This window comes from Heloderma suspectum, chromosome 1, assembly GCF_057233095.1.
Source record: "Heloderma suspectum isolate Gila_16-S chromosome 1, 16-S_ref, whole genome shotgun sequence".
In the NCBI taxonomy this organism is placed as follows: Eukaryota; Metazoa; Chordata; class Lepidosauria; order Squamata; family Helodermatidae; genus Heloderma; species Heloderma suspectum.
In genome coordinates, this window is record NC_139458.1 from 146,330,875 (window position 1) to 146,342,902 (window position 12,028).

The 12,028-nt window shown below is 42.5% G+C and overlaps 1 protein-coding gene across 5 annotated transcripts in view; it reads right to left on the reverse strand.

Moving 5' to 3' along the window:
• SMARCAL1 (SNF2 related chromatin remodeling annealing helicase 1) overlaps positions 1 to 12,028 on the reverse strand; it is a 46,612-nt gene that overhangs the window by 11,886 nt on the left and 22,698 nt on the right. For 2 of the 5 annotated variants that reach the window (XM_084806443.1, XM_084806454.1), the window contains exons 12-16: positions 9,202 to 9,291; positions 5,778 to 5,918; positions 2,957 to 3,175; positions 1,297 to 1,367; positions 581 to 683 (exon numbers count right to left, since the gene is read on the reverse strand). In XM_084806443.1, the coding sequence (XP_084662569.1) occupies positions 581 to 683; positions 1,297 to 1,367; positions 2,957 to 3,175; positions 5,778 to 5,918; positions 9,202 to 9,291 (624 nt within the window). Of the gene's footprint in view, positions 1 to 580; positions 684 to 1,296; positions 1,368 to 2,956; positions 3,176 to 4,537; positions 4,631 to 5,777; positions 5,919 to 9,201; positions 9,292 to 12,028 lie in introns of all 5 variants that reach the window. The other 3 variants (XM_084806465.1, XM_084806474.1, XM_084806432.1) reach the window with 2 other exon arrangements.

Sequence of the window (12,028 nt, forward strand, 5' to 3'; positions counted from 1 at the left end):
TTCAGACCTGTTCATTTTAACCACTTAGCTTTTAAAAACCTTAGTTCATGACATGATATTGATTCATAATATGAGATCTGACAGCTGGAAGATTCTTTTTCATGTATTTAATTTCTCCTGTTGTTGATTGGTTTAGTCCACGTTTATAAATCCCTATGGTAAGTCTGTACTTTCTGGATTCAGGAAAAAACAAGACATGGTGGCAGTGCAAACATGTACAGAATGAAGTTCTACCCATCATCAAGAATAGTGCTTGGCATCTTCATATTGACCCAGGTTGCATGATTATTGCTGCCTACAATGGCTTGTTTAAGCCATGGTGAGCCGTGGCATATACTGGCATATGCCGAGAGGGGTAAACAACCCTTGCCTAACCCACAGTCCTCAGGTTTGGACGACATGACAAGCCTCAGCTTGCATATTCAAAATGGCTGCCACCATGCACTGCAGCCCAGCATGGCTTAAATAAGCCACAGCGGGCTGTTCGATCGTGCCAACCAGTCCAAAATGTTCATGATAAAAGAACTGGGATTTCAAAGTCCTGGACAAAGTGTAATAATAAATGTAGTAGGATATTTACCTTTTTCTCCAGCTCTTCAGTGATTCCATCCAGAATTAGTTTGTGATGAGCAAATACCAGAAATTTTTCTCTTCCACTTTCCAATAAATCTAGGATATATTCTCTGTATTTAGAGAGAAGGGAGAGAAAACGCAGACACAAATATGACTGTTGTTCCAGAAGCATATGCCATGCTAAGCCAGTGGTTCTTAACTTTTTATTTTATTTGGGAAATGGGCTATTCAGCCAAACCCCCAGTTCCTGGGGCCTACATCTCACATGTGCTTGAGATCATGCGAACTAGAAAATTTTTTCCAGGAATATAAAGACCAGGAGTTTTTACAAATGCAATAAACATATAACATGTCAAAATGAACAATTTATCATCATCATCATCATCATTATTTTCTATTGATGGTCTGTACATCACCTTGTAGAAAATTGATTAATAAATTTTAAATAAAAATGAGAACAATTAGAACTTGTTAATTTTCAGCAAAACCATCATCCCAAACCTCAGTACTGGGGAATTTTACGGTACTAATCTTAACTTCTCACTCTGAGGACATCTGTAATAAATTCGCCAGGCTAGTTCAGTACAGAGATCACTGCTAAAATGCTTAAGTGTTTTAAGTAACATTTTTCCTATGCTTGATTTTGCTGCAGTCTTATCTTGCCGTGTCCTTTCCACCATAGTGGAAAGGTAGGTCACATTCTACTCCGAAACAGCAACTTACATGATACAGTGGATTTTGGCTTCTGCAGTCCTATTGTAAAAGAGAATGAGAGCTTCCTTCTCTTCCTTTTTCTGCAAACAAGTATTTGAAAAACCTGTCAGTGATGTCTGGAGAATTGTTGCTGGTAGCTCAGATGATGAGAGGGCTAACACAATATCCTTTTATTGGACCATTTTTCAAAGGTGAAAAGGTTTTGCGTTTGCATATTCCCATCAGTCCAACAGAAATTAAATATCACCCTAACCTATCCTCCTTTTGGGTGCAGCTAGTTACAAAATGTCTGTTGCTGCCAACACGTCCAGTTCAGGAAACGTATAGAATGCTGTCCTTTAAAAGAAAAAAGGCACAGCCCTATGGAATCTATAAACCCCAATTCTCCTCCCCCAAACCTGGCAGTTTTTGCGAAGTCTAATAATACTTATAAGAAAACCTGTGAAATCCCACTAGGAACGACAGTGTGCCAGACACTAGGAGCAGTTAGCTGCCATTAGCTAGGACAGTAACTCCTAGGTCCTCTTGCTTATTGTCCCCAAATATCTTCCCAAGCACCATATTGCCCAACATCACACTTTTTCCAGTCCTACCTGCAGATGCCAAGGATTGAACCTGGGATCTTCTGCATGAATAGCAGGTGCTCCACCACTGAGCTATAGCCCCTCCCACATAGAAACTAAAAGAGGTGCTGGGAACTTGAAGAAGGCTTAGCAGAAAGAATTCCCTCTTTGGCTAAACGCTCTTTGATAAATCCTTTAATTCCAAATCTAGCAGAGACCTACTGTATAAGGTAGATTTGGACCACTTCACACATTACATTTTTAGGTGTACCCCTAAAATGTCACATACCAATGCAGCAAACACATCTATCATACAAAAGTTGATCCATCAATGAGCAGTGATTGGCTCTAGCTGTCTGGCAAGTATACACATGATGGCAAACCCAGGTTAGTCTTTGTATAATGTGTGAAATGGATCTAACTAAAGGGCTTCTGCCTGGTGTCTGGAAGAACCTACTGTGGGATACACAGGTTTTATCCTGAGGTATTTGCCATCTCCCCTGTGCTTGACTGACGTTACCCCCAGCATATCTTAAGTAGATTCCTCCCATCCCACCAGTCCCGTGAAGACACAACCATGCTAAAAAAGGAAGCCACCTATGAAGACTGCACAGCAAACACTGGTTCCAAAGTGCTTCCTGCCAACCATCTGGGCCAGTAGCAAACCCATGTAGACAGAACCACCCTTCCACCCAGTGCATTGTAACTACAGCCATACAGACAGAGGCTCAGTTAAGATGCCAACCCATGGTTTGTGCTAACCATAGTTAAGCAGTTGGAGCTTCCAAATATACAATGGGCAAACCGCAGTTAAATGCTGATGGTCTGCTCCTGTTTTCTATCACCTCAGCACCCAGCTTTTGACATTCATTAGTTCACTCCCATCTCCATGATGCAGCAGCCTCTTGATGTGGAACAACAAATGTAACTGTGGTTTAGTCAATGGTTTGCTGAATTCAGATATAACAGCAAGCCACAGCACAAACTGTGGTCTGATATTCTGGGTCGACAGTCACTCACAAACCAGGGTAAGCTCAGACATAACAAGCAAACCGTATTTTGGCTAAATGCAGCCATAGTCTTGCCCTACAGTATTTCCAACTCACATTCTTATAACCCTTTGCCATTTCCTTTGCAGCTGCTGTCAACTCAGCCTTGGCCCTTGCATTAATACCTTCCGGAGCCACCACCACTACTTTGCGCTGCTTTGTGGGAAGCTGAGAAAGCACGTCAGATTTCAGGCGACGGATCATAATGGATTCTTCCAGCAACAGTTTCAGCTCGCCGAGATTGGATGATCCAGAGTAATCCCACCCCCAAGGTCGCTGAAATCGACATGCAATAGGGAGCATCAACATTTACATTGTCATTAGCATCAATATTAAAGCCCTTGCTAGAGGTGTGCTTATACTCCTTCCGCGGGCAGACAAAGACCTTTTTATTCAACCAGACCTTTGGTGTGTAAGCGGGTCCATTGGGCTGGATATTGTTTTTAGTCCGTTATTGTTCTATTTTGTAATTGTGCTTTAATGCATTTGTTTTATTATTGTTTTAATCAAGTTTTATTTATGACTGCAAAAGCAGGGTGCAAATCCTTCTCCTCCTCCTCCTCCTCTATGCCAGGGGTGACCAACATGTGGACCTCCAGATATTTTGCCCTACAGCCCCCATCGTCCCTCATCATTGGCTATGCTGACTATGGCTGATGGAAGTTATAAGCCAAAACATCTGGAGAGCTACAAGTTGCTCACCCCCGTGATTTATGCACTGGGAATCTGATAACAGAACATTATTTGAATATTTCATATATATAAAAATGTAAGGTTCTAGCATATATAAGTGCTGAGAAATATTTGACAAGGTCTGCTGGAAATCCAAAAACTCAAACGATACTATAGCCTGAGTCTTTGTGTGATAAACAACGTACAATTAGTATTTGTATTTGGTGTCTACTTGAGATTCATTACTCCAAATGAAGCCATTTCATGCCCTTGGGGGGAGGGGATTGGTAGCACTAGCAGCACTCTGTTTGGAAGTACCTCTCATGGATGCTGGAACTTAAGTACATTTAACATTCTCAGAATAGCAGCGTAAGAGTGGCAAATCAGGAACATATATACCTCACATTCCACACCCAGGCAATCCAAACACTACACAGAGAAAACATTAATTCTGCAACCTGTATAAGTTATGCAATTTTGCATATTTTCTATCATTTTACATCACTCATTCTGCACTTTTAAAACTATTTTACAAGTCACAGGGAGGGGCCAGGAGCTATGTAGAGAACGGAAGCCTCACCCAAGCACTAGTTCACTCCCCTTTCTGGCTTTTCAGATTTTGCCAGGCCTGGCCCATGCACTTTCAAGGGCACTTTCAACACCATAAGGACTTGCTTTTCAATGGAAGTGGAGCTGCTCGGAAAACGGAATTCTGTGCCCAAGAGCAGATTCTGTGCTTCTCTGTACCCCCACAGAACTGCAGTCTATTCAGAGCCCTGTTGGCAATTCTAACTCAAATAGAGCCTCAAAGCCTAACCAGCATGCCATCAACATTCAGTGCCATCAACGACACTGGCTAAAACACACACATGGCCTGTATCCCTAGGACCATTGGCCCATCTAGCCCAGTATTGTTCATGCTGATTAGCGGCAGCTCTAGGGGGTTTCAGACAGCAGCATTTCTACCTGGAGAAGCCAAGGATTGAATCTGGGGCCTACTGCATGTAAAGCAGGTGTTCTACCACTGAGCCACGAACCATCCTGATGGTCCTCAGGGTTCTATTAACAAAAAAAACACAAAAAAACAAAGTAGATCCCACAAACCTGAAGTCTGCCCACCCCTGCCCTAGGATATAACACATCAAAGCCAAGAAGCTGCTTTTTTTTTACTTGCAGCTGCTCTCGGCTGAAGGAGTTACTTCATTAAATACTTAAGAGAAGTTCCTGAACCTTTCCCAGTTAAGTATCTGTGCCAATTTAAGTCCACTTTCCCATCTTTTAATGCTCACTATTAACATCAACTACTTTGAAAACTAGCTCCAGAGCATCTATTTTTTGTGTGTGCAAAATTTGGTTCATAAATGAACAGGTGACATTTCATTTGTTGCACTTTTTTTTACAAGCAGGAAGTGCCAAGGAGCTGGATTTTAAACAAATAAACTAATTCTGTATCTTTGCTTATTGCATTTGCAAGAGATTTGTGGCTTTCTGCCATGAAGCTAAATCAATTCCTTTTAAATGGAGTATCTTTTAAACGGAGGGGTTCAAGTCTGAGGGGTTTTTTTGTTTAACCAAGACAATACTATTTATATTAAGAATATCCCACTTTTATTATGGCAATTTCTATCTTCTGGATCCAGAACAATGTTTAACTGTCTTTTTGAGCACTTTGGGTCAGAATGACTTCAGGTATCTTTCCTGCAGGAGAATCCCCTTTTGAGGACACCATCACTTGCAGATGGTGTGACAGAGCTTTCTATGGCATTGCTCCCAAGCTGTGGATTGATCTCCCTTCAGAGTTAAGATTGGTCCCCACTGCCTCACATTTTGAGAAGGAGTTAAGATACATTATTTCCATTTGGCTTTTAAACTTGCTCCTAGTGGTTTTAATGTTGTTTTAATATGGTGATTTAAGACATATGGTTTTAGTGTAGATGTTTTTATGTTATTATGGGGGGTATTTGATTTGCTGTATGCCACCTTGGAAAGGTGGTATAGAAATACTACAGATAAATAAATATTCATACATTTAGCTATCCATAGAGATTGTGGAGGATGATATTTGGGGGAGTGAGTTAGGCATAGTTAACCTCTTCTCCTTTTTTGTTCCAACCCCCAAAAGTTAGGGAGGAAGAGACAAGCTAAAGCCAGAGTCTTATTTCCTTCTTTCTACCCTTCTTACTATAGATCCCCATGTCCAAATTACCTGCTTAGCGTCACAGTAGCGGAGCCCAAAAGCATGAAACTGAGAGAAGGAGGATGGTCTGACGGCCACAATCTGCGTATACAGCTCTGCAGGGCGGGACATGGCAGGGGTCCCCGATAGCAAGATTACTCGTTTGGCGGCCTAAGGGGTGTAAAGATTATAGAAGGTGAATTACATGGTGACCATCCCAAGCACAGAATAGAAAACAACATCTGGGTAAACATGGGTAAACATGGTACTGATGAACAGAGCTAAGGTAGCACACTGGGGAAAGAGAGTGAGCTGTGACCCAAATCGTCTCGCCTCTGCTGGCAACTCACTAGGGCAGCCTTCCCCAACCAGGTGCCCTCCAGATGTTTTCGATGACAACTCCCAGCATTCCTGACCATTGGCCATGCTGGCTGGGGCTGATAGAAGTCGACATCCAACACGTCTGGATGGCACAAATTGGGGAAGGATCCATCAGGGGGCCTGAGGCAAGTCACTCTCATTTCCCAGTTCCTGGCTCTGAACCTGCCAGTAACAGGAGTTAGACTGGATGATCAGGATATAACTTCTTCAAAAAGAACAGGAGGAACAGAAAGGGAGGTGGAGTTGCACTATATGTTAAAAATACATATCTCTGCACAGAAATACAGGAGGATGAGCTTGGTAGCCCCATCAAGAGCATCTGGGTTGAAATAAATGGAGCAAAGAATAAAAGGAACATGGCGGTTGGAGTCTACTACCAGCCACCAAATCTAAGAGAAGACGAGGATGAAACTTTTGAAAAGCAAATTGCCAGGTTTCAAGGAAGCATGATGTAGTAGTAATGGGGGACTTCAATTTCCCCGATATTTGTTGGGAGACAAATTCTGCAAAACATGGTCCCTCCAAGAGATTCCTGACTTGTGGTGCTGATAATTTCCTCCTACAGAAAGTAGAGGAAGAAACTAGAGGACCGGCTATCCTTGACTTGATCCTAACCAACAGAGATGACTTAGTGGGTAAAGTATCAGTTACAGGAACTCTGGGGGAAAGCAACCATGTTGTACTTGAGTTCTTGGTTCTAAGGGAAGCAAAAGCCGAGTGTAGTCAAACGCGTACCCTGGATTTTAGGAAAGCCGATTTGAATAAACTCAGAACAATGATAAGTAAGATCCCATGGCAAGTGACTCTAATGAGAAAAGGAGTCCAAGATGGGTGGGAGTTTTTAAAAAGAAAAGTCTAAAGGCACAATTACAAACAATTACAAAAAAAAGAAAAGGTGGAAGACAACAGAAGAAGCCAATGTGGCTTCACAACAAGCTTAGAGATGACCTGAAAACAAAAAAAAGGACACATATAGGAAGTGGAAAGAAGGCCAAGCTACAAAGGAAGAGTACAGTCAGGTAGCACAGAATTGCAGGGATGGCATCAAGAAGGCTAAAGGTTAGAACAAGCTGAGGTTAGCGAGGGATGCTAAAAGCAACAGAAAGGCTTTCTTCAGATATGTGCAGAGTAACAGACAGAGGAAAGAAATGGTGGTTCAGCTATTAAAGAAGGATGGGAAAATGATCACAGATGACAAGGAAAAGGCAGAAGTGCTCAATTCCTACTTTGGCTCAGTCTTCTTCCAAAAGAAGGTCTATGGCCCTCCTGGCAAAGGCGAAGTACAGGCTGAAGGGGCAGGATTGCAGCTTGAGATTGACAGGCATATGGTCAAGGAACACCTAATTACTTTGAATCTCTTAATCACCAGGGCCAGATGAACTGCATCCTAGAGTAATAAAGGAACTAGCAGAAGAACCCTCAGAACCACTGTCTATTCTCTTTGAGAAATCATGGAGGATGGGTGAAGTGCCAGATGATTGGAGGAGGGCTAATGTTCTGTATCTTCAAAAAGGGCAAAAAGGAGGAAGCTGGGACCTACAGATCAGTCAGTTTGACATCAATCCCTGGGAAAATTCTGGAGCAGATTATAAAGCGATCCATCTGTAAGCACCTTGAAAACAATGCAGTGATTACTCGAAGCCAACATGGATTTGTCAAGAACAAATCCTGCCAGACGAATCTGATCTCCATTTTTGATCAGGTAACCTCCCTTGTGAACTGCAGGAATGCTGTGGACATAATATACCTCGACTTCAGCAAAGCTTTCGACAAAGTGCCCCATGATATCCTGATGAGCAAACTAGCTCAAAGTGGGCTAGATGAAACAACGATCTGGTGGATCCACAGCTGGCTACAGGATTGTACTCAAAGAGTGCTTATCAATGGGATCTTCTCAAACTGGGGAGAAGTAACGAGTGGAATACTGCAGGGCTTAGTCCTGGGCCTAATGCTCTTCAACATTTTTATTAATGACTTGGAGGAGGAGGTGCAGGGAACGCTGAACAAATTTGCAGATGACACAACATTGGGAGGGATAGCTAATACCTTGGAAGACAGAAACAAAATTCAAAGTGAACTTGATAGGCTGGAGTGCTGGGCAGAAAACAACAGAATGAAATTTAATAGGGACAAATGCCAAGTTCTGCACCTAGGAAAAAGAAACCAAATGCACAATTACAAGATGGGGAATATGTGGCTCAACAACACTACAAGTGAGAAGGATCTTGGAATTGATGTTGATCACAAGCTGAAGATGAGCCAACAATGTGATGTGGCTGCAAAAAAGGCAAATGCTATTTTGGGCTGTATTAATAGATGTATAGCTTCCAAATCCCATAAAGAACTAGTTCCCCTCTACTCAGCACTGGTTAGGCCTCATCTGGAGTACTGTGTCCAGTTCTGGGCACCACACTTTTAGAAGGATGCAGACAAGCTGGAGAGGGTTCAGAGGAGGGCAACAAAGATGATCAGGGGACTGGAAACAAAGCCCTATGAGGAGAGACTAAAAGAACTGGGCATGTTTAGCCTTGAGAAGAGAAGACTGAGGGGAGATACGATAGTGCTCTTCAAGTACCTGAAAGGCTGTCAGGAAGGCCAGGATCTCTTCTTGATCATCCCAGAGTGAAGGACACAGAATCATGGGCTCAAGTTGCAGGAAGCCAGATTCCAGCTGAACATCAGGAAAACCTTCCTGACTGTTAGAGCAATACGACAATGGAGCCAATGACCTAGGGAGGTGGTGGGCTCTCCCACACCGGAGGCATTCAAGATGAGGCTGGACAGCCATCTGTCAGGGATGCTCTGACTTGGATTCCTGCACTGAGCAGGGGGTTGGACTCAATGGTCTTGTAGTCCCCTTCCAACCCTACTATTCTATGATTCTATGACCACAGAAATATTGTAGTCTTAATTGGAATCTCAAGGGATACAATTCTCTCTAGCAGGACAATGCTGCTAGCAAAGGTGATGCTTCCCTGAGTATCAGTGCTGCAATTCATGCAATAAGAACATTTGATTGTGGTAAAAGAAAAGACAGAGGCTTCACAAAAAGAAATTCAAGAATTATATATACATTCAAATGCAGAGCCAATGAGACAATATTCTGGCCTCTCCATTGGATATCCAACAGCTTCGAAGTGCAGGAGGATTGATGGGGAACACGCTAGAAAATAAAATTCATTGAACATGCAAAAGTGCCTTATTCTCATACAAATGATTTACTGGGTTTTTAAATGATTTTCACAGCAGGTGGCCTGAAGTATGCCGCCTGACTTGCTTGGCATGATGGCTATTATTTAAATGCACATCGTGCTGGATATACAATTATAACCATCCTCCCAATTCCTTCTTATTCTGCCCTTGTCAGCTGTTTAACATTTAAAGTGTGTGTTGCCCTTCCTGACACAAAATGGAAATACCTGATGGTAATTTCAATGCAGAAGCCTTTGCTTTTTGAGTGAGAAGGAAACAGGACCAGTGGGAAGACAGTATCTGTACGTTTTGGAAATTTTATTTCTGTCATAAAACAGCATTGTAATTCAAGTCCATTATAACTTTGGAATAAGTTTTAAGGTTAGAAACTCACTGCTCGAAATAATTTAAAGTATACTAATTATGATTACTTCCAACTAGTTCAAAATGTTTTTACTTTAAATGCTTGCAGAAAACAAGGGTATCACAAGTTCCTAAACATAAAAAGGAAGAAAGAGAAAACTATTTTGAGGACTAGATTTTTACAACTACATTTCTTTCTCAAAATCAAAGTAATTCTTACAAAAAGGGCACTACATTTTTTTAAAGACACCCAAAATATCCTGTTTACCTAGTATAATGAAAGAGATTCCCTTCACACCAGGAAAAACTGCAAGCACTAGGTTTCCAGTTTCTCTGTTTCCAGGCAATTTTTTTTTTAAAGGATGACGACATCTTGCTTGAATGCAACATACAAAAAAAGGCATCCATGCTATTTGTGGTTTCCAGAGATGAACCAAGGCTGCTAACTCACCTTCAAAAATGTGGTCGTAACATCACTAGCATAATTCCATAGGGCACATTGACCATATTCCAAGCCTGCTGCCATTTTAAAAGCTGTGAGAAAGACAAATTCAACAGATGCAACTTCTCACATTACAGTGGAAGATAAGTGCATCCACTGAATTTTAGCCTGAATATACTGGAGATTGCACAACACGGCACTGCAGTACTGCAGCATGGCTAATACTGCACTGGGGTTCACCATTCTCATGCAAGTTTTGTTAAATGATTGCCAATAAAGTGCATTTTAAAAGACATAGCTCTCCATCCATTAAGCTCATGATCCATATCCATGCTGGTTCTCTGAACAAGTAGCCCACCCACATAACAATTATGGAATAACAATGTTCAGAACTTCTTCCAATCCTAACCAGTGTCCCACTGAGACCACCTTCTGCTTTGGCTCTGGAAAAATAGATATTTCATTAAGTAGGGAGATCACTTCCAAGAAGCAACACTGGGTCTAGTGAACAATCTCAGCTTCATTTCAGCAGGTGTTTTTTCATTGTTCTTTTGTTGCTAGTCTAATTTTTATGTAAATTTTGAATAAACAGGGCCAGTTCATGTGCTACAGGAAAAGTTAAACTCCCACACATGCACAGCATGTCAAATACACTTTCTCCCTTCAAACATTAAGGGAAGAGAGGGGCAACACATGGTGAAACCTGCATTATCCAACATATGAAGAACCCCTTAGCACTACAGCATCTTGAGGCAGGAGATTTGTAGGTCCCCAAAAGTAAACACTCTGCCCTATGGGACAAACTGTCCTAAACAATACGTACCCAGAGTCTCTATTGCAGGATGACTTATGGCAAGGCAGCTTCAGCTCTGCATAGTCCACTGTGGACACAAAGCCATTAAGAGGACACCTACAAGAAACCTGAAGTAGACCAAGTAAATAAGCCTGTTGCTGGAAGCTTAGAGGGTTAGCAAAGTGTTAGCGATTGGGTATACAAGCTTTTATACCCACATTATGGGTTCCAGAAAATGTGATTTGTTCTCAAAAGCGTGTCACTAAATAGATTCCTCAATGGGATAGCAACATGCGAGTACCTCTGGCCTAGTTCTCGCTGAGGTAGTCAACCTATGTCTGGGCTGTACCACTTCAAACTACAGGTTTAAGGCTCACATGATCGTGTTCCTTACACACAGGCAAGTTGAACAGATGTCAGTTTTCTTTTTTCAGAGCTTTTAAAGTAGCAACAGGTGTCTACTTTGGAATCTGTCACCATCCCCACTGAGCTCTGCAAAACAGAATCCTTTCTCTTGGCACATGGTTTTCTATGTGGATTTTTATGTTGAGGTATGCAGGAGTATTCGACCAGACACAGCCTGACAACTTCAATGAGAACTAGGATTACCTCCTACATACCTGGGGCAGTAAGGATTTTACAGGGCAATCCTCAGTGGGGTCGGTGGAGTGCAATGAGGTGGGAATCTGCACCGCCTCATCTCCAGCCCTGCCAGCTCCTCCTCACATTTGCCAGGCTCACAGAACACCCCATTTTGGGGCTGCCTGCTACCACCAGCGGGAGAACCACCAGAGGCAACTTTTCCACAGTGGGGACCTCCACCACAAAGGAGCCCCTGCCTCTCTGCAACACTCCTCTCTGCCAGCAAAGGCCAGAGGTACCACCATGCCATCCTAACCCCCTCCAGCCACGAACGTGGAGTGTGTAGGACTGCAGTTTTAGCCAGCCCAGGCCAAAATGGAGCTTATCTAGAGCTCACACAGTATGTCCTGACTCACAAACAAAAGACCTTCCTGTCTTCAATACAAATGCAAACAAAGGACATGGGCAACTTGTGGCCCTCCAGATGTTTTCGCCTACAACTCCCATCATCCCTCACCACTGGCTATG